A 23,981-nucleotide genomic window follows, 5' to 3' on the forward strand; every position below is an offset into this window, starting at 1 on the left:
TTTTAAGCTAAGCACATGCAGCCTTACTAAAACTAACACTTCAAAACCTGTTTCACATATCTCACATAAAATGGAAGAGACTCATTTAATAATAACAATGGTGACCTTGACCTTTGACCCTAAGTAAGCAATATCATTTCAGTAGAAATACATTTTTTTTTTTTTAATTTACGACCTTTTGCAGATATGTGAATGAAAAGATCATTCTTCAAATCTAATTGATATTTGTACACCTCACCTCCTTTCTTGCTTGCGGAGGAAGTTCAAAAGCTCAGTCTGCATGATATCAGCATTATAACGACAGTATGATAAATCGACTACAACGTCACAATAAAAAATAATTTGTGTATACCATTTGAACATTTTTTTTTACTGCGGGAGACATATTGTACAACCTTCAGATGTCTGTTCGATCCTACAAATTCCAATGCCTCTTTAAAAAGCAATGAACATCTGCAGTGGAAAACATATTGTCAAGCCTCACAAATTTCTCACTCGCGTGTACATCCCGAAGCTCTACACTAAAATGAACCGCCTTACGACTTTTTCATCTTTTCGTATGACGTATCATGTAAGAACTTGTCGTACATACAAACCCACTAGAGAACTTGGGTCTCAACCTTGGTGGGTTTAATTTGGAACGATTGTGTTAAGCATTGTCAGCTTCACATGTTAGAAATATTGATATTCAAAAATGTATCTTTTTAATTTTCTTCGAAACATAACATCATTTAATGCTTCTTGTATTGAACAATCCTTATTGATTAATACAAATGTATTTGAAATCATTAATTTTACAGATTTTTTTTTATCTACTAGTATTCCAGATGAAAAATTTGAACGTTAAATATTGATTAAGCTTGTCATGCAGGCTAGGAAGCACCACTGTACAGTCAAATCCATCTTCTAAAATAAATTAACACTTTTATTGGGCCGATAATTCTTAAACAGAATTTCCTTCCAACGAATATCAATTAGTTATATTTTTTTGTTTGTTAGAAATCCAATTAACTTGGTAAGTATTTTGAAAATAATTGATTTTAAAATGCAAGAAACTCAACATGTTTACAGCATAAATTTGTCGCCTGAGTTTAATATAAAGTTCGTAGAAACTTGTCAAGACGAATTAAACTTCTTCTGGAGAGGTGAAATGCCCTCGTTACAATTAAAATCCAATATTCAGCTAATAAAGATATTTTTACAGCTAATGTTGGACTTTTTCGATGGATCTTTAAATTCTTACAGAATGCAATATATTGACTCTCTATAGCCTTATAGCTATAGATTAAATGATGGGTTTAGGAGCATGCCTGGAGTTATAATACTATTCTATCTGAACACAGGACCGCCTTTTTTTACTGTCTTCATCCAGCAAAAGTACATGTCAGTGCTAAAATTTCATTGCAAAGAGTAGGGACTTTGGGAAAAAATACAAAAATGTCTAAAAGTATGTACAATAATCTTCATTTCACAAAATAACAGTGTAAAATATCAACCGGATAGCTAACACTGTTCTATGGAGTTAATTAATTGAATTTACACAAAAATTAAGGCTAAGGAAATCCTGCTTTAATATTTAGAAAGTTGTGACTATTATTATAATAAAGCAAATTTACACCATGGAGTCCTTTCTCATCCAACCCTTGAGGAAAATCGGGACGTTGGTGTCCAAGGATATATCGGTTTTAGAAAAAAAGATAGATTTTTTTATTTGCTGCAAATGTGTGCTTCGATCTTCCCCTTAAACCCCCATACATACGAATATCTCTAAAATTCCACCTTGAATTGTTGGAAAAAATCATTTTTCATAACTGCCGACTTTAGGAGGCCTATACATCCTTCACTTTTATATTAACCCTATCCTCTTTCTCAATCTGCTGGTACCAAAACCCTTCCATAGAACTTAACATACAGACTTACGTGGTCTCATTGGTGGGAGGTTGGGTAGAATTTGGAATGAGGGTGTGGGTTGATATTCTTTATCATTCTCCTCATTTTCTGTAGATAATCCATTAAATCCCTGGCTACGACAGCGTGCCAGCATCAGATGTTCGCCGTCCTTCTTCGCCTTCCACGATCCAGCTCGCTGCAAATCTTGCATTTTCGTTTTCCTCTGTCCCAGGACACTTTTCGCGAATTTATGAATTTCCATTATCATAGTGGATGAGTTTCCGTAATTCCAAAACTCCCCTCAGTATCTCAATATTCTGACAAACACACTCTATTCATCTTCAAAAACAATTCATTATTTTCATTTGAATTTGAACTTTTTTCCAATCTAAATATTTTAACATTGACATCAATGATGCATGATGTTAAAAATCCAAGAGCCCAGCTAGCACACGTTTATTCCTCTGGCGAGAGAAACAGACTATTCAGAATATACTTCTTTCATTGTTTTTTACAAATATTTTTGATCTGTCATTGGATATATGTTCCAAACTCCATGTCGGATATGTCAAAATCCGAAAAAATTCCACATTTGTTTAGAAGTCATTATACAATTCCTGCCTCGTCAGGTAAAGCTGTAGTCGTATATCATGTTCGGAGGCCAGGAATGTGACTTCTTTTGAACAGGTAAATGTCATTTATAATAGACAACTGTACCATTGCCGATCACATGATGATATATCGATGACATATCCGACTCGCAAAAATATTCCCCAGTGACTTACACATCAATCCGTGTGTTTGTATTGCCTGTTTATATTCATATATATTTATATATATATATATACACACACATGTGGGAGGCCAAAAAAACCAAATAAACATTCGGCAATAATGAATAAAACAGATCTGTTACGTGTAAAATGAGTCAAGATTCTCCGTGCAATCAATCTTTGAAACAAACATGGCAGGTAAAAAATTCAATCCGACGTAGAATTCCATGATTGTGTATTGGTGATCCGGTAAACACTTTCAAAAAGATCCCCTGAGTCAAACGAAAATCGTCTTCCCCTCACATGTCGCTAGTCTACACCAGTAATGCCCGCTCAGGTAGAAATATATGTATTAGACTCCATACAGGAAAAGGTAAGTGATCAGTTCTTGTATAGGTATATATACATAGAGTACACACCTTGATTCCTTTTACCTGTATAAAGCTTCTGATATTAACAGGTAGCACTGGGCCGGCACAAAAGCCATAAGTACATATATCTCGTATTGTGTGTACACACATAAGTAAATACAGATCCTGATTTCTTTTTAGCGGTTACAGGACACAGATATGATCACTTGGTTCTCTCTCTCTATATATATATATATCTGGATTAGAGTTGAGCGGTGCTCACCGAAAACTTTCACAAGATCATTTTGACACAAAGTACAGACACTGTCAGGTAATTATGACCAATTATGGATATAATTACCTGTACAGACGACATATGTCCAAACAGACGCTATATTTTTTTACCTGAAAGTGACAGGTGTTTGACCTGTTCTGACTTATTGTCCTCCAAAGTCTTACCTGTGGGTATATCATACCTGTGTCAGCAAGACAGGTGTACCCCACTACTGGTCAATAAAACCACTCAACAGACAGGTGAAAATATATATCCAATTAGGACAGGTATAGGATAAAATTCTGGGTGACTTTTATTAATCACGGCGAGGATGAGGGCACTTTATGTGAATGATCGATAGACATACAGACCATGAAATCAATTATCTTTTGATAAAACACATTTATATTACAACCACAGAATTGACCTTATAGAAAACCTCGGGGAAAATGTTCACTTTACTTAAGTACATCGCCAATATACTAACAGAGCAAGCAAGCAAAAAAAGCTTTATATGCATTGTATATTAAGATTAAAAATATTTCCATTCCTGTAGATCTTCAACTGAAATTATTTGATGCACTTGTGTCACCAATTTTATTATATGGATGTGAAATCTGGGGCTATGAAAATACAAAAAGTATCGAAAAAATACACTTACAGTTTTGTAAGGAAATTCTTAACATTCGGAAGAGCACCCCAAATTATATGGTATATGGTGAGTTAGGAAGGTATCCCCTAGAAATTGAAATCAGTGTTAGAATGGTTATGTTCTGGCATAAGCTTATAACGGGTGGATCGAAATTATCTAGTGTAATGTATAAGTTAATGTACAATTTGCACCAGAATTCTTTATTAAGTTTTAAATGGTTAACGTATATACGAGATATCTTAAACAATACTGGATTTAATAATTTATGGACTTTCCAAATATCATGTACAATTAATAGACAATGCTTGAAAAATATCATTAAGCAGAGATTATGCGATCAATTCATTCAAAGTTGGTTTCATGATGTTGAAACCTCCTCGCGAGGGCAAGTTTACTCCTTATTCAAATTTCAGTTTAATATTGAACCATATCTTTTAAAGCTAAATCGTAATGAACGAAAAGTAATATGTAAATTTAGAACATCAAATATAAAATTTCCTATAGAAACAGGAAGATGGAATCGAGTCCCACGCGAGGAAAGGTTATGTCCCCTATGTAATAACTGTGTTGGGGACGAATACCACTACTTATACCAATGTACTAATGTATCTGTTGTAGCTCTTAGACAACTTTATATACCAAATTATTATTATGTCAACCCAACTTATATCAAAATGAAAGGAATGTTCTCAATTTGTAACACGGTACTCTTAACAAAAGTAAGTAAATTTATACAAAGAGTAATGAAGCTACTTAATATCTAAAATAATTTAGCTAAAAGAATTATTGAAATGGGTTGTTATTGTATGAATTGTATCATGTGTCATATTATATTATGTGAGTACTATGTCCATCAATGTATACTATGTATTATGTGACCTCTTGTTACGCACGTATACGTGTGGCGTGAGTGTAAAAATAAAACTTGAAAACTTGAAACTTAGTCAATAAAACCACTCAACAGACAGGTGAAAATATATATCCAATTAGGACAGGTATAGGATAAAATTCTGGGTGACTTTTATTAATCACGGCGAGGATGAGGGCACTTTATGTTGAATGATCGATAGACATACAGACCATGAAATCAATTATCTTTTGATAAAACACATTTATATTACAACCACAGAATTGACCTTATAGAAAACCTCGGGGAAAATGTTCACTTTACTTAAGTACATCGCCAATATACAAAAGATTTAATACACATAAATGTAGGTTAATGACCAAACGATTTTTCGATGAAATTAAAACGCTTAAAACATACCTAAGGGATGGACTTTTGGAAATAATTTTTAGTATTGATGAAAATATGGCAGCTTATTAGTCCATGCCCTGTTAGCTTGATTTTTTTTAACCATTTTTTTTAGAATTAATCTTTCTTTACACTTTAAAATATTCAAAGATTTGTTGTGTTAACTGTCTTCAAATGATTATTATTTTAAAATCCTACAAGACTCAGTTCAAAAAGTTATTTTCGGTTTAAAACTAGGGTCAATAATTTTTTTAAGAATTCATAGTGTTAAGCTAACAAGTCTTTTAGAACTCTCTGTTGGCTGTAGATGGAGTATAATATTGCACAAAAAAACCAGGGCAAGAACTCAGCAGCATCAACTAGCTTTACATTATTAAAACATGTTGTGACATTAAAGTGATTTATAATACAAGTGAAAACGCAATTCTTTTAAAAGACCATACTTCAATATGCATGCCCATTGTTTGCACAGAAGCATTATGTTGGCACGGGTCGATTTCCGCTGCTCAATTGAAACGACATTTGAGTACAATTCACAATAAAACTGGCTAGTATACATTAACCGAGTTAGGCGCTACCTAATATCGCGATTCGAAATAACATTATGACATCTGTGTAATTGAATTGAATAATTGCATTCCATGAAATCTTACGTAGCGATGTAGTTAAATATAGACCAGTCTTCTCCTAAATTTAATTGTGGTGTCTCCTCATTAATACAACTATGACATTTTCCGACGAGTTTCCAATTGTATATATATAGCCATGCACTGGCCATCTAAACTAGACGGCTGGGGTTCAAAACAAGGTAAGAGTGTGGTTATTTCCTACTTATCAGAAGATCCTTGGATAAAACTCCAATCAAGATGTCCGTTGTCTCAGACATGCAAAAACCGCCTCTGAAAGCATCTTTTCGTAACAGGAAAGGAACAATGTAGCAGCCAGATCAAGATTTGAACCTGGGACCTCAAAACTCTTGACGGTTGCTCTAACCAATTGAGCATTATTAATCCTGTCGCCAATGACTGACCCCCCCAGTCCAGTCCTGCTATATTCCTCCCTCTTTCAATTAAGTCTAAATTGACCCCTAAGACAGGCAAAACCCTTTACCACCTAACGTGAGTATGTTTAGTTCGGCACCAAATTTAATACGAAAGGAAAATTGCAACAGTCAGATCGAGATAAGAACCTAGGACCTCAAAATTCTAGATAGACACTTTAACTGATTGAACTACCTGGTCCCCTGGTGCGAATGACCCTGTCCAGTTCCACTTTCAGTTAAGAGTGTTCTTTAATAAATTATTTTTCTTTACAATAAATAAATACATGTCAGTGTCAAGCAAAGAATTTTCAAAAGATCCATTTTACATCTTTTCAATTGGTCTTTAAGATACATCTCCTCCAGATCAGAAAAAAAGAATGGGCCTGCTACAAACCACTGTGTGATCACATGAGGTGACTTAAATGTTGGTCCTCCTGTAGAATTTGTAGTCTCATCGGTGCCCTTTTCTTTGGGACATTAAGTCAATGTAACAATACATTTGAACATCGCTGCTTTCTGTGTTATTATTTTTTGTCTTTCATGAATGTTATTTTTAATTTTTATGGTGTCTGCATATATAAACCCCTGTCAGAATAATGTGAATAGATGGGCTGTCATGCTGTTTCAAAATGCTGACATTTCAGTGTGATAGCACTTTAAACTTGCTTTTGAATCTGTAGACATCCCATCCCCATCACAGTGACCTTAATACTATACTTCATTAACATGCAAAATACCTGTACCTAAGAACTTTTTCATTTTCTTTTTTAATTTTACGGAATGGCAGTTTACTTTCCCAAAATGACAGCATTGCAGCACAGCTGATGGTATCTCTACAGATGGACAGAAATTTACTCTTGCCTGTTCTTAACCACAACACTTTGTCAAGATTGTTCCAGTCTACCCAGCTGTATAAATGAGTACTGACATGAGGAGAAGTTATTCTGCGAAAGACTGACAACCTCTCCATCCTTCAAAGGATACAACAATTCTCAATCATTTCACATAAAAGAAAAACATGTCAAACTTCGGCTCTTTGAAACACTAACCTTGGATTTATTTTCAATGTTTTAAATTGAATCTGTCGAACATGAACAATATATCAACCAAGTTCTCATATAGTCCCTGTCAAAGTTACCACTCTGACAGGAGGAGACAAAGTCCAGTTTTCCTAACCACACCAAGACATCTAACAAATATCTAAAAAGAGTAAAGACAATTAACTTACCATTTGCCTGGTTCGGTGGGTTTTTATGGAAGTTTCGTCGTCGTTCACGACTAAGGCTCCTTGTTCGGGCATTCTGAGACTTACTGCGGACCAGGGTTCTTCCACTCTCACTGTCACATGACCCCGAGTACTCTACAAAAGTCAACGGTAAAATAACCATCCATACCTAGGGAGTTGTGAAACAACCATATTCGACAGCAAGCTATAGCTATAGTTAACTCATTCACCCCTGAAGACACATTTGAACTCTTCCGATTCAAAGGTTGGAATAGTACATTATAAAATTTCAGGGGTGAATGGGTTAATTAAACAATCTTACTTTGTCAATAAATCATATTCTACTAAGTTTCATGGTCAAATGGTCAACTCTTCAACAAGTCAATTGACATATGCTGCAACAGTCAAATTTACAACAAGAAACCAGGATAATTGGTTAACTCTATTAGTCAAACGGTTCGACAATAGGAAATGGATAATTGGTTAACTCTATTAGTCAAAAGATTCTCCAAATGGGAATGGATAATTGGTTAACTCTATTAGTCAAAAGATTCTCCAAATGGGAATGGATAATTGGTTAACTCTATTAGTCAAAAGATTCTCCAAATGGGAATGGATAATTGGTTAACTCTATTAGTCAAACGGTTCGACAATAGGAAATGGATAATTGGTTAACTCTATTAGTCAAACGGTTCGACAATAGGAAATGGATAATTGGTTAACTCTATTAGTCAAAAGATTCTCCAAATGGGAATGGATAATTGGTTAACTCTATTAGTCAAACGGTTCGGCAATAGGAAATGGATAATTGGTTAACTCTATTAGTCAAACGGTTCTCCAAATGGGAGTGGATAATTGGTAAACTCTATTAGTCAAACGATTCTACAAATGGGAATGGATAATTGATTAACTCTATTAGTCAAACGGTTCTACAATAGGAAATGGATAATTGGTTAATTCTATTAGTCAAACGGTTCTCCAAATGGAAATGGATATTTGGTTAACTCTATAAGTCAAACAGTTCTACAATAGGAAATGGATAATTGGTTAACTCTATTAGTCAAACAGTTCTACAATAGGAAATGGATATTTGGTTAACTCTATTAGTCAAACAGTTCTACAATAGGAAATGGATATTTGGTTAACTCTATTAGTCAAACAGTTCTACAATAGGAAATGGATATTTGGTTAACTCTATTAGTCAAACAGTTCTACAATAGGAAATGGATATTTGGTTATCTCTATTAGTCAAACAGTTCTACAATAGGAAATGGATAATTGGTTAATTCTATTAGTCAAACGATTCTACAAATGGGAATGGATAATTGATTAACTCTATTAGTCAAACGATTCTACAAATGGAAATGGGTAATAAGTTAACTCTATTAGTCAATCGATTCTACAAATGGAAATGGGTAATAAGTTAACTCTATTAGTCAATCGATTCTACAAATGGAAATGGGTAATAAGTTAACTCTATTAGTCAATCGATTCTACAAATGGAAATGGGTAATAAGTTAACTCTATTAGTCAATCGATTCTACAAATGGAAATGGGTAATAAGTTAACTCTATTAGTCAATCGATTCTACAAATGGAAATGGGTAATAAGTTAACTCTATTAGTCAAACGATTCTACAAATGGGAATGGATAATTGATTAACTCTATTAGTCAAACGGTTCTACAATAGGGAATGGATAATTGGTTAACTCTATTAGTCAAAAGATTCTACAAATGGAAATGGGTAATAAGTTAACTCTATTAGTCAATCGATTCTACAAATGGAAATGGGTAATAAGTTAACTCTATTAGTCAAACGGTTCTACAATAGGGAATGGATAATTAGTTAACTCTATAAGTCAAACGGTTCTCCAAATGGAAATGGATATTTGGTTAACTCTATAAGTCAAACAGTTCTACAATAGGAAATGGATAATTGGTTAATTCTATTAGTCAAACGGTTCTGAAAAAGGGAAACGGATAATAGGTTAACTCTTTTAGTCAAAAGATTCTACAGTAGGGAATGGATAATTGGTAAACTCTATTAGTCAAACGGTTGTCCAAATGGAAATGGATAATTGATTAACTCTATTATTCAAATGGTTCTGCAATAGGAAATGGATAATTGATTAACTCTATTATTCAAATGGTTCTGCAATAGGAAATGGATAATTGATTAACTCTATTAGTCAAACGGTTCTCCAAATGGAAATGGATAATTGATTAACTCTATTAGTCAAACGGTTCTGCAATAGGAAATGGATAATTGATTAACTCTATTAGTCAAACGGTTCTACAATAGGGAATGGATAATTGGTTAACTCTATCAGTCAAACTGTTCTACAATAGGAAATGGATAATTGGTTAACTCTATCAGTCAAACAGTTCTACAATAGGAAATGGATATTTGGTTAACTCTTTTAGTCAAATGGTTCTCCAAATGGAAATGGATAATTGATTAACTCCATTAGTCAAACGATTCTCCAAATTGAAATGGATAATTAGTTAACTCTATTAGTCAAACGGTTCTCCAAATGGAAATGGATAATTGGTTAACTCTATTAGTCAAAAGATTCTATAAATGGAAAAGGATAATTCGTTAACTCTATTCGTCAAACGGTTCTACAATAGGAAATGGATAATTAGTTAACTCTTTTAGTCAAAAGATTCTACAAATGGAAATGGATAATTAGTTAACTCTATTAGTCAAAAGATTTTATAAATGGAAAAGGATAATTCGTTAACTCTATTCGTCAAACGGTTCTACAATAGGGAATGGATAATTAGTTAACTCTTTTAGTCAAAAGATTCTACAGGTTCTACAATAGGGAATGGATAATTAGTTAACTCTTTTAGTCAAATGGTTCTCCAAATGGAAATGGATAATTGGTTAACTATATTAGTCAAAAGATTCTATAAATGGAAAAGGATAATTCGTTAACTCTATTCGTCAAACGGTTCTACAATAGGGAATGGATAATTAGTTAACTCTATTCGTCAAACGGTTCTACAATAGGAAATTGATATTTGGTTATTTCTATTAGTCAAACGGTTATACAAATGGAAATGGATAATTGGTTAACTCTAGTAGTCAAACGGTTCTACAAATGGAAATGGATAATTGGTTAATTCTATTAGTCAAACAGTTCTACAATAGGGAATGGATAATTGGTTAACTCTATCAGTCAAATGGTTCTACAATAGGAAATTGATATTTGGTTATTTCTATTAGTCAAACGGTTATACAAATGGAAATGGATAATAAGTTAACTCTATTAGTCAAAATATTCTACAATAGGGAATGGATAATTAGTTAACTCTTTTAGTCAAACAGTTTTACAAATGGAAATGGATAATAAGTTAACTCTATTAGTCAAAAGATTTTACAAATGGAAATGGATTATTAGTTAACTCTATTAGTCAGACGGTTCTACAAATGGAAATGGATATTTGATTAACTCTATTAGTCATACGTTTATACAATAGGGAATGGATAATTAGTTAACTCTTTTAGTCAAAAGATTCTACAATAGGAAATGGAAAATTGGTTAACTCTATTAGTCAAACAGTTCTACAATAGGAAATGGACTAACACTCAACTCTACAACAAGAAATGGGCAAATTAATGGTCAACTCTTTTAGTCAAGTGGTCAACTCTACAACAGGGAGCGGAAACATGGTCAGTTTTATTAGTTAAATTTCTATTCTGCAACAGGAAATGAACATATGTACGACTCTATACATCAAATGTTCAACTCTGCAGTCTGCAACAGTGAAGAGACAAAAGGGCAATCTTATTAGTCAAACGCTCAACTGTGCAACAGGAAATGGACAAATGATCACCTCCGCTAGTAAAACATTTCTAAAACAGGAAACGTTCTTACTCTTTTAGCCAAGCAATCAACTCTACGTCAGGAAATGTCATCTTTACAATGCTCATTGAAATGGCAATGAAATTGGTGTTAAAATCTCTATTTTTACTTCTTCTATTGGAGTACTCAACGTAATCTTCAATCTTCGTACCGTTTTACTGTGCCGAGCTTCACCCTTTTTGCACCTAGACAACATAATGACCTGACAATGCTGAATGAGACAAGTTCTACAAACGATAATTGCTGTCAGTGGTCTGCCTCCCATTTGATTTTTCTATTGCCAGATCAACAGTTACGATTCCCAAATGGCCGACGAGTCTAGGATGGTAGGCCGTTTTTGGAAGTAAGTAAGTGCGCTTTCGTTCTCCAGGGTAATACCATGTGTCAAGCCTATGAATGACTTTTACTAATTGAAGCGACGATAGTCATCTCTTCGGGTAGTCTCGGTGGAGCTATCGCATGTCCACGTGAATTTTGGGTGTAACATTGTACCAAATATAGAAAAAGAAAACATCAAAATGTGACAACTTGCTACCAATCTTCCAGAAAAATAGCCCAATTCTTACCACATGTTTTTTTTCATTTATTTTGTCCGAAAAATAACATATCTAGTAATTGTGTACTGGGTATATGATGAAGGTAGCTAGGTCTGTACATACAAATATTTATTTCTTTGAAACTACAATCATGACATATACGGTTTGTTTGGTTTGTTTTTGTTTTTACGTCCTACTAACAGCTATGGTCATTTAAGGACGTGCCAGGTTTCGGTGGTGGAGGAAAGCCGGAGTACCCGCAGATAAATAAATGCCACACATATATTGCCCAATTGTGTTGCAAAGGTTATTTTGTTTCGTTGGGGTTCTAATTTTTTGCAGAAAAAAACACCACTAAAAATATAATCAAATAAATCCATTCTTGTAATAGCTTATTGTGCCAAAGCAACTTTACCTGAAAACCGTGAAAACTAGATCCTGTGAAATTGATTATTTTAGCAAATCCATAAAAATTAGAGACTGCAAAAAAGACTTCTACAGTACCCTTTGCCTTTTACACAAAACATCCTGTTTGCCGAAATATTTTGGGTTTTTTTGGTCTTCAATTGCTTTCATAAGAAGATATTTCATCTCAGGTGTTTCAAAAATAGATCTCATCCAATCAGGGAAAATGGCAGGGAAATAAAGCAAAAGAAAGTTCTCTTGTCAAGCAATCAGCCATTCCAAATGCAAGCCATGCGGAAATTTCGTAATAATTTAATGTAATGTAAGAAAATCACAGTCGAGGTAAACGGGCATTGCATACGTATCGGTTGAATATTTTTTTGGTGTGAACATGCATGCTGCGCTGATTTGGGGGGCAAAACCTTTGATATGCAATAGATATTTATTTTACCAATGAGACTTTTTGTAGCCATTCTCAAAATTGGAGAACTCCCAAGTTTGCAGGGACTAAGGGTATTTGTCCTTAGTGAAAATAAGCCATTCTGGAACTACACCCGGGGCAATATCCTTGATAACTCCCACTCAATTCATTCATGTGGAAAATCTTGAAATATCAAACCAGATAAGCTAAGATGTCAAAAGGGGCTGTAGCATTCACACTAAATATCTATTTTATAGTGAAATAGCAAATTTCAAAAACAATTTTAAAATTTCGAAATACATGTATTTGAAGTTAAAAATAAAAAAAGATAATTAAAAAAATAAATATATTGTATATAAAGTTTGTGTGATACTCAAAACACCTGTTACCTGGGGGTAAGTTGAATTTTCATTTTCTCAATTTTTTATTCTTGAATTAAGCTGTGAACATTTGTCATTTTTTTTTTTTAGAATTTAAGAAAAAAAAAATTGACAACACATTCTGTGAAATAGACCACGAACTTGGTGATAAAATGTTGAGAACAATACAGGATATGGCATTCCGAAACAGGAAGTTTATAACATACCTTAAACAATTAGTGGAAAGGAACAAAATCAATTGGAGACTTTTTCTCCGCCTCGCGCACCGTTCTCGGTCAATGGTGTCTATGACCAATAAATATGACGAACCTATAAGTGACAGAAATCTATCAGCGGTGATGAATTCTTCAACCAACTACGCTGCCCTTTGTTTTAATCTGCTGAAATTGTTGCTGACATGGCTCGAAAATATTATTGTTATTCTTTGTTTCTGGAGAATTTGGAAGGCTAATGTTAGTGTTGCTATGACGACAACACACTTGTTATCCCGGTGCAAGGGTTGTTTGTAAGCACGGAGGTAGCACAAAAGAATTAGTTCCAACAAATCATTCTGACAGCGAAATCAATAAGGTGTCTTGGAAATGTGAAATGTGTCTTTATTTTTTTTTCCGTGTCGGTGTAAACAGTGCAATATTACCCGCAAAAGGTGACAGGTCCCAATGCATACGTGTCCCCACTTTGATGAAGAATAATTTGATGTCTACTCTTTGATGACTTTGTAAAGCTAATTATCTGGCAAAATATTACTTAAAGTGGATTTCAAATCATCAAGAAGTTTAGGTTTTGTGGGTTAGTGTCTAGTAATTAAATGAGCGATGATTTATGGTATTTTAGAACCAACAGGGAGACATTATTCTGTAGTATAATTTATGAGATTCATATATTGAGCTGTCAATACTTAAAGCTAACTCACAAGACATATTGGCACCTTAAACTAACATATGCAAGCTGTTAGCAAATTCAAACAAACAGTTGGGACTTTATGAGCTGTTGGTACTTTGAGGTAAATAACTTGAGGTTGTGGTACACACTTTTAGCTTAACAACAGAGCTGTTGGTTTTTGAGCTAATTTTTAAAACATCAGAGCTCTCAGTGCTTATAGATAACTCATTAGAGCTACCAGTACTTTGAGCTTACTAGTACTTATCAGAGCTCTCAGTACTTTGAGCTAACTCATCAGAGCTCTCAGTACTTTGAGCTAACTCTTCAGATCTCTCAGTACTTTGACCTTACTCATCAGAGCTCTCAGTACTTTGAGCTAACTCATCAGAGCTCTCAGTACTTTGGCCTTACTCATCAGAGCTCTCAGTACTTTGAGTTAACTCATCAGAGCTCTCAGTACTTTGAGCTTACTAGTACTCATCAGAGCTCTAAGTACTTTGACCTTACTCATCAGAGCTCTCAGTACTTTGAGCTAACTTACCTGAGCTGCTGTGACACTAGATTTACTGAACTGGACTTACTCTGAGTTAACTCACATGAGTTGTTGGAACTTAAGGCTAGGTGATCAGAGCTGTTGGTACTGGTACTTTGAGCAAACTCAACTGAGTGCTGTCAGTACTTTTAGGTGAACTTTACTGTTATGACTCTGAGTAAACGTGAGCTGATGGTTATTTTAAAGAACTCAAATGAACTTCTGGAGCTTTGAGGCTATCAAACTAAAGCAGTTGGGATTATGAGCTAACTTTGAGCTAATTCACATGAGTTGATGGTAATTTGGGTTAATTGAGTTAATCAATGAATTCATTGAACTTACTCCTGTAAGCAGTACATATTTTGAGTTAATTTCACCAAAGCTGTTTTGTCTTTAAGTAATTCACACAAGTTGCTGTAAATTTTGTTTAACTCATCTGAGCTGACAGTACATTGAGCTATTACTCCTCTGTGCTGTCGTTACATTGAGTTCACTCATCTGAACTGTTAGTACTTTGAGCCAACTCACCTGAGCTGACAGTATTTTGAGCTTACTCATCTGCACAACTGTGAAACTTAGGTTACTCTCCTTAACGGTTAACTTCAGCTTACACTTACTTACCTGAGCTTTGCGACTTTGACTTTAGGCTTAGTGAGTATGAGCTTACACACCTGAGTTGTAGTGGTTTGAGTTACTCACCTGAGCTGTCAGGACTAGGGGTCCGAAGCCAGGCATTTTTGTCTTTCGTTTGTTGCTTTAGAAATTGTGCTGTGGCTTCCGATTCATTATTCTCTGTGGACGTTGTTACAGGACTCCTGATGATTGGCAGGGTTTTAGACCTCTGTAGCTCACGGCCAGCCGCTTTTCTGTGTGTCAATAGAAAGTGATACACTCAAATGTGGATACAGCACAAAAACAAAATGTTTTAAGTATGGTACTACATGTATAAGCTTTTCATCTGAGATTTCACTACACAGACCTAACTTTGTTAGCTTATCTGACTGACTTAATTTTCGTTTAGTCAATTGAACTGTCTGTCTTGCATAACAGAACAAAAATTCAATGAGTTCTTTCCGCACTTTGAGCTTAAGATTAACTTAATTACCTGAGCTACTGGTACTGACTAATTTACTTTAACATGACTCACTTTACAATGACTTACTTATTAAATAATTACTTTAAGTTAACTTGCTTTAAGCTGACTTAAACTTAACTTAATCACCGTAGCTACTGGTACTTACTGACTTAACTTAGCTTTCAATATGTTAAGTTGACTTAAGCTTGATGCATCACATGAGATACTGGTACTTGTTGACTTAAACTTTACTTATCAATGTTTTAAGTTGACTTTTTTATACTGACTTTAATTCAACTTAGCTATGAATCATTTAAGTCGACTTATTTTTTACTGACTTTAATTTAGACTAAAATCAATATTTAAAGTCGACTTATTTTATACTGACTTTAATTTAACTTAGCTATCAATCATTTAAGTCAACTTATTTTATACTGACTTTAATTTAAACTAAAATCAATATTTAAAGTCGACTTATTTTATACTGACTTTAATTCAACTTAGCTATCAATCATTTAAGTCGACTTATTTGATACTGACTTTAATTGAAACTAAAATCAATATTTAAAGTCGACTTATTTTATACTGACTTTGACTTAACTTAAAATCAATATTTAAAGTCGACTTATTTTATACTGACTTTAATTTAACTTAAAATCAATATTTAAAGTCGACTTACTTGATGCTGACTTAAATTTAACTTAGCTGTCAATATTTGAAGCTGTCTTATACTTAACTCAGTCATCCGAGCTACTTGTACCTAATGACTTAAACTTAACTTAGCAATCAATATTTTCAGATGGCTTACTCGAAGAACAACTAAGTGGTTTAAATGTAACATGATTGCCTGATTGGCATATATGTCAAGCTATAAACTCAGTCTTGACCCTTTCTTCAGCACATGAAACACAAACAACAACTTAGTAGATGTTTTTTTTAATCAGTTATATTTCCTTTGTTACTTTTCTTTTCATTTCACCCTAATAATTTTGCATATACGAAAGCAGATAAAAAAAGTCATTTAAATTACTGAAAGATTTGTTTTCTATTCATTAACTCATTCATCCCTGAAGAAACATTTGAACTCTTCCAATTCAAAGGTTGGAAAAGTTCATTATGAAATTTCAGGGGTAAATGAGCTTATTTATTAGGAAAAAGTCATAAGTCCTGCAGAATGCTATCATGTACTTTTCTTTGTGTTCATACTAATATTACTATACTTGCAAATTAAAAAACATCAAAATATTTAGATGTTTCCAGGTTTAGTAGAAAACATTCTATACTGAAATCAATTCTTAAATGAAAATACAGTTACTGACTTTAATCAAAGTCAATGCAAACAATTGTGAACCCAAAGAGTATTGTATTAACCTCAATGAAAAATAATTGTCTGTACAAATGTATACAGATATATCCTTAACTCATTCACCCCTGAAATTTCATAATGGACTATTCCAACCTTTGAATTAGAAGAGTTCAAATGTATCTTCAGGGGTGAATGTGTTAAAGCTCAAAATTTGTATTGATATTCTTGATGATCTGAAGAGAAAATTAAGTGCGTAGATCATAAATGTTTTTTTCATGTGATGAAGGAACAAGGAGAGAGTCTAAGGGGAGCAGTTAGATATACCTTGTAAAGTCATAAGCTCATGTGGGTGGGCGGATTATGTTTGGTTAGACACTGTTTATCATGCATATTAACTCCTGACATTTCCTTACTGATGATAAATTCCTCTCGAGACATAATTAGTCCTTGTTCAGATTTATAGAGAGGTCGCAGCAAAGGAAATGACTGAATAGTGTTGTTTGTCAATTGGAAATCATAAACTGGAAAGAGAATCTTTTATATAACAAATTGACATAAGGATTGACAAAAGGGCAAAAGATTAGGTAACAGACAGTGGGTGAGTGTGAGAGTGAAAGATAATATGGTGGACAGATGATGGGAGAGAGTTAAGGGATGGAGAATAAGGCAGTTAACAGAGTGGGAGAGTGAGTGTGCTTGTGGATGGAGGATAAGACAGTGGACAAAGTGGGGAGAGTGAGTGAGCTTGAGGATGGAGGATAAGACAGTGGACAAAGTGGGGAGAGTGAGTGAGCTTGAGGATGGAGGATAAGACAGTGGACAAAGTGGGGAGAGTGAGTGAGCTTGAGGATGGAGGATAAGACAGTGGACAAAGTGTAGAGAGTGAGTGAGTTTGAGGATGGAGGATAAGACAGTGGACAAAGTGGGGAGAGTGAGTGAGCTTGAGGATGAAAGATAAGACAGTGGACAGAGGTGGAGAGTGAGTGAGCTTGAGGATGGAGTATAAGACAGTGGACAAAGTGGAGAGAGTGAGGGAGTTTGAGGATGGAGGATAAGACAGGGGACAAAGTGTGGAGAGTGAGTGAGCTTGAGGATGGAGTATAAGACAGTGGACAAAGTGGGGAGAGTAAGTGAGCCTGAGGATGGAAGATAAGACAGTGGACAAAGTGGGGAGAGTGAGTGAGCTTGAGGATGGAGGATAAGACAGTGGACCAAAGTGGGGAGAGTGAGTGAGCTTGAAGATGGAGGATAAGACAGTGGACAAAGTGGGAGAGTGAGTGAGCTTGAGGATGGAGGATAAGACAGTGGACAAAGTGGGGAGAGTAAGTGAGCCTGAGGATGGAAGATAAGACAGTGGACAAAGTGTGGAGAGTGAGTGAGTTTGAGGATGGAAGATAAGACAGTGGACAAAGTGGGGAGAGTGAGTGAGCTTGAGGATGAAAGATAAGACAGTGGACAGAGGTGGAGAGTGAGTGAGCTTGAGGATGGAGGATTAGACAGTGGACAAAGTGGGAGAGTGAGTGAGCCTGGGGATGGAAGATAAGACAGTGGACAGAGTGGGAGAGTGAGTGAGCTTGAAGATGGAAGATAAGACAGTGGACAGTGTTGGGAGAGTGAGTGAGCTTGAGGATGGAAGATAAGACAGTGAACAGAATGGGAAGAGTGAGTTAGCTTGAGGATGGAAGATAAGGTAGTGGACAAAGTGGGGAAAGTGAATGAGCTTGAGGATGGAAGATAAGGCAGTGGACAAAGAGGGGAGAGTGAGTGAGCTTGAGGGTGGAGGATAAGACAGTGGACAAAGTGGGAGAGTGAGTGAGCCTGAGGATGATAGATAAGACAGTGGACAGAGTGGGGGAGTGAGTGAGCTTGAGGATGGAAGATAAGACAGTGGACAGTGTTGGGAGAGTGAGTGAGCTTGAGGATGGAAGATAAGACAGTGAACAGAATGGGAAGAGTGAGTTAGCTTGAGGATGGAAGATAAGGTAGTGGACAAAGTGGGGAAAGTGAATGAGCTTGAGGATGGAAGATAAGGCAGTGGACAAAGAGGGGAGAGTGAGTGAGCTTGAGGGTGGAGGATAAGACAGTGGACAAAGTGGGAGAGTGAGTGAGCCTGAGGATGATAGATAAGACAGTGGACAGAGTGGGGGAGTGAGTGAGCTTGAGGATGGAAGATAAGACAGTGGACAGTGTTGGGAGAGTGAGTGAGCTTGAGGATGGAAGATAAGACAGTGAACAGAATGGGAAGAGTGAGTTAGCTTGAGGATGGAAGATAAGGTAGTGGACAAAGTGGGGAAAGTGAATGAGCTTGAGGATGGAAGATAAGGCAGTGGACAAAGAGGGGAGAGTGAGTGAGCTTGAGGGTGGAGGATAAGACAGTGGACAAAGTGGGAGAGTGAGTGAGCCTGAGGATGATAGATAAGACAGTGGACAGAGTGGGGGAGTGAGTGAGCTTGAGGATGGAAGATAAGACAGTGGACAGTGTTGGGAGAGTGAGTGAGCTTGAGGATGGAAGATAAGACAGTGAACAGAATGGGAAGAGTGAGTTAGCTTGAGGATGGAAGATAAGGTAGTGGACAAAGTGGGGAAAGTGAATGAGCTTGAGGATGGAAGATAAGGCAGTGGACAAAGAGGGGAGAGTGAGTGAGCTTGAGGGTGGAGGATAAGACAGTGGACAAAGTGGGAGAGTGAGTGAGCCTGAGGATGATAGATAAGACAGTGGACAGAGTGGGGGAGTGAGTGAGCTTGAGGATGGAAGATAAGACAGTGGACAGTGTTGGGAGAGTGAGTGAGCTTGAGGATGGAAGATAAGACAGTGAACAGAATGGGAAGAGTGAGTTAGCTTGAGGATGGAAGATAAGGTAGTGGACAAAGTGGGGAAAGTGAATGAGCTTGAGGATGGAAGATAAGGCAGTGGACAAAGAGGGGAGAGTGAGTGAGCTTGAGGGTGGAGGATAAGACAGTGGACAAAGTGGGAGAGTGAGTGAGCCTGAGGATGATAGATAAGACAGTGGACAGAGTGGGGGAGTGAGTGAGCTTGAGGATGGAAGATAAGACAGTGGACAGTGTTGGGANATGAACAGAGTGGGCAGAAAAAGAATACCTCACTTTACATATCAAAGGGTATAATATGCATTCATTGCCTTTGTGCTAGAAATAATGATACTCTGTTTCCCTGATATCAATAATGTTTCACAAGGGTGAGGCTTTAATGAATACCTATAATTAATCAAGGGGAAAAGAATATCATGTTTCCCTATAACAATTAAGGGCAATAAATATTTCATTATACAGTTGTAACACAAGATAAAACATTATCAGGTATACATTATTTTCATCAACTTCAGTTTGTTAGAACTCCGGGACGTGTCCTCTGACCAAAGATTTCTAGAAAGGCCCAAAATGAGAAAATGTGACCAAGGCACTCAAGCACAAGAGGGAAACACAACAATTTGTTTCCCCTGTCATGTCATTAACTCAAATTCATTTAGATACACTGTTACATATATATGAAGTATAGTAATAATTATCATTATATTATTATACATTTTACTGAAAATATAATGATATTATCATACTAGTTTTTGTAATTGTGACAACTGCAAGATAGGTCAAACCTAAAAGAATGCTACAAAAATGGTTTATCCCCACCTGGGAGTATAGTTACTGAGGTAAATTTGCCTGACAGGCTTCAAGAGATTGAAATATTTGTACATTGTACATGAATACATTTGTTTTTGTTCAAAAAATATATATCTCACAAAATACATGTCATTTATAATATTTTTTTTGATTTTAGCAATTGAAAATGAGAAATGAAAACAGTCAATTCTCTTGACTTCTTTGACTCCTATTATTTATGCTACACATGTTACTATGATCCTCTTACAAATGGAAACATTTAAATGTTTCTTACCTCTTCTTTCGTCGAAATGAGGTACGAATCCGGACCAGCACCGGAATACTTAAAAGGTATGTGCTCATATTATCTTATATTTGCATATCACAAAAAATTGCAATAAGTTCCATATCGGTCAATATTTTCCATAACAGTATTCGGTAGAAGACATTGCTACCATTTAGCCCAGTTGACACACCTTGGTATAGGGTACAGTATCTAGACTGCTGATATCACAGCAGGCTAGGGACACCACTAATCCAATTGGAAGCAAAAATGCCTGCCACTTCCATCCCTTGTTGAATGTTGAATGTTTATAATCATGGTCCAATTTTTCATCTCAGACAACAGCATGTAGACAAGTTGGTCGCCGTAAATGAGGTTTTATGTCTAAGTTGAATTTGACTGTCACAATAAATAAGACAGTTTGTGCCATACAAGAGTAGTATCTTGTTTGAAATTTGTCAGAGCAGGTTGGACCAATATATGACAGGTGAATGAGTCTATTTGTCACAGTGCAACAAAGTAGGTGACAGTTCAACAATGTAGGTCACAGTTCAACAATGTGTGTCACAGTTCAACAATGTAGGTCACAGCTTAAAACAACATACACACAGTTCAACAAAGTAGGTCACAGTTCAACAATGTAGGTCACAGTTTAACAATGTAGGTCACAGTTCAACAAAGTAGGTCACAGTTCAACAATGTAGGTCACAGTTTAACAATGTATGTCACAGTTCAACAATGTAGGTCACAGTTCAACAATGTAGGTCACAGCTTAAACAATGTAGGTCACAGTTCAACAATGTAGGTCACAGTTCAACAATGTAGGTCACAGTTCAACAATGTAGGTCACAGCTTAAAACAACATACACACAGTTCAACAAAGTAGGTCACAGTTTAACAATGTAGGTCACAGCTTAAACAAAGTTTGTCACAGTTCAACAACCTACGCACAGTTCACAAAAAAGATGGAAACTTTAGGTTGTCAAATTGAAGTGACTTTTGGTAAAATAAAATCAAGATTTACTGCCATTTAATACTAGTGAACTGTTTGTTTCATTTTAGGTTCACAACATTTTAAAGGAGGAGCACATACCATACATCTGGGAGGTTAATGTGGAACACACTGAACTTTGTAGTAATGAACTATGGGCAATTGTCAAGGTCATAGTAGAAAGTTATGGATGAAAGTCAAGGTCAGCAGAGCTATGAACATCAGTCAAGGTCATAGTAGATAGCTATTGGCTACAATCAAGGTCACGGTAGAGAGCTTTGGGTATTGGTCAAGGTAATAGTTAAGAACTATGGACAACAGTAAATGTCATAGTAGGGAGCTATGAGTAAAAGTCAAGGTCAACAGAGATCTATGGACAATAGTCAAGGTTATATTTGGGAGCTATGGACATCAGTTGAGGTCATGATACAGAGACGGACTAAAGTCAGGTCATACAAGAGAATAATGGGCTTTACTCAAGGTCAGCAGAGTGCTATAGGCTGTAGTGTCAAGTTCGAAGTAGAGAGCTTAAAGGGCAAAGGTCAATGTCACGGTAGAAAGTGATGGACATCAATAAAGGTCCCAGCTAGTAGGAAGCTATGGAATGAAGTCAATGCTGCCAGTAGTATAGAATCAGACAATGGGGGAAACATGCCATATTTAAACAATGTCACTATAGTAGAAAATCTCACTACAGAGAAAACTATTACACTCTATATGGTCCTGGTCATAGCTGACCATCACCAACACACGCTGGTCCCTGCTTCAGCAACTTCATATACCGGCAGTACAAGATCCAATAGAAATGAAAAAAGCAGTACTCAATCACAAACCAAATACTACCAATTATGGAGAAAGGTTCATCCAGGTTTTGTAGAAAGTCTATTAAGCACTGTCAGTTAAATACAAGAAGAAAATTTCGGCTTAAATCCAGTTTTGGGAAGATGCCGTGTATATTTCCAGTATGTAAGTAGTTAAAAGGGAATGTGGAACACAGTCGGTCACAACTTAAGTACTGCTGGGAACACAGCATTGACTGTAAGCTTCCAGGAAAGTCTGGATGTTGTCGGCCAGAGATGTGGTACAAAGTTGTCATGGTTATCGAAAAGCTTGCTGGTGTTGTAGCAGTTTGTGACTATATACACCTCGGCTGACCTGGAGTGAAGGTAGGAAGGACACTGATCATCATAGCGTTGGTCCATTGCTACAGTCCCACACTGTCATCAACACAAACAGCCTCCGACAAGTGTTAAACAAGTGTCTCACCGCGTTATCACCGAGTCGTACCGTAGACAAGTCGTGTACAGTGACTGGTAATCTCCTCTTTACGCTCACACAGGCACACACCAAATTATTGATCTTACTTTATTTACAAAACAATACTGTTCCCTTTTCATCTTGGTTGGCTGATCTCAGTCAATAACTACTACTGTTTAAACAATGAACTACAGCTCTGCAGCAAAACAAAAAAATCTTGGCACAGAATTGAACTGGGAATAAAACGGAACAAATTTACATGGAATAGAAGAGATTTTTTTTTTTTTTTCTTATTTCGCAAAACATACACAATTTCTCTGCATCTTTTTCAGTAGGTCTAGGGAAATAAATACTATTGACTATACCATGTACTACAGTATTTCAGATGCAGACAGAGCAATAATTTACAAAACACAACCAGGCGAAAAAAGGAATCGAATAAAGAATTTTAGAAATAATATCCTATACAAAACAATACTGTTTCTAATTCATTTTGCTTTTGTGGGCCTGTCAATAAAAAGACATTGGTCGTGCGTACGATATACTCCCAACACATAGCAGAACAGGAGTTTGGTACATACTCAACCAGAAGAAAAGCCGACCAAATACGGAATTGTAGAGATAGGGGCTACGCTTATCAGTACCGTTGGCTTTCTGCATTAGCTCAAGGCTATCTATATTTACCAGGAGCGTCTGGGACCACAGCTCAACATCCTGGAGGGGGAATTGTGCGTGGCATATAATATGGATTTAATAGAATTTTCCCCGAAGTGAATTAGACGTTTTTTTCTCCTAGGGATAGAACTGGAAGTGATACGATATTATTTAGCACAGTGATCATTTTAAGTAAGGACACCATTTGAATGGTCAATAAAATTTTTGATCACCTTTGATAAAATATTTCACTTTACTATTAACACTGGGACTTATTTACTTTAAAACCTGTTTAGGGCTTTTCACTA

At 35.8% G+C, this 23,981-nt stretch overlaps 1 protein-coding gene across 2 annotated transcripts in view; it reads right to left on the bottom strand.

Annotated features, from left to right (window-relative positions):
* The window catches only part of LOC110455674 (ankyrin repeat and fibronectin type-III domain-containing protein 1-like), a 152,983-nt gene that overhangs the window by 70,016 nt on the left and 58,986 nt on the right, over positions 1-23,981 (bottom strand). Inside the window, exons 3-4 of one of the 2 annotated variants that reach the window (XM_021505939.1) lie at positions 15,189-15,355; positions 7,465-7,596 (exon numbers count right to left, since the gene is read on the bottom strand). In XM_021505939.1, coding sequence (XP_021361614.1) covers positions 7,465-7,596; positions 15,189-15,355 — 299 coding nt within the window. Of the gene's footprint in view, positions 1-1,920; positions 2,976-7,464; positions 7,597-15,188; positions 15,356-23,981 lie in introns of those variants that run through there. The other variant, XM_021505940.1, reaches the window with a different exon arrangement.

The sequence above is a fragment of the Mizuhopecten yessoensis genome, unplaced genomic scaffold (assembly GCF_002113885.1).
Source record: "Mizuhopecten yessoensis strain PY_sf001 unplaced genomic scaffold, ASM211388v2 scaffold8361, whole genome shotgun sequence".
Taxonomy (NCBI): Eukaryota; Metazoa; Mollusca; class Bivalvia; order Pectinida; family Pectinidae; genus Mizuhopecten; species Mizuhopecten yessoensis.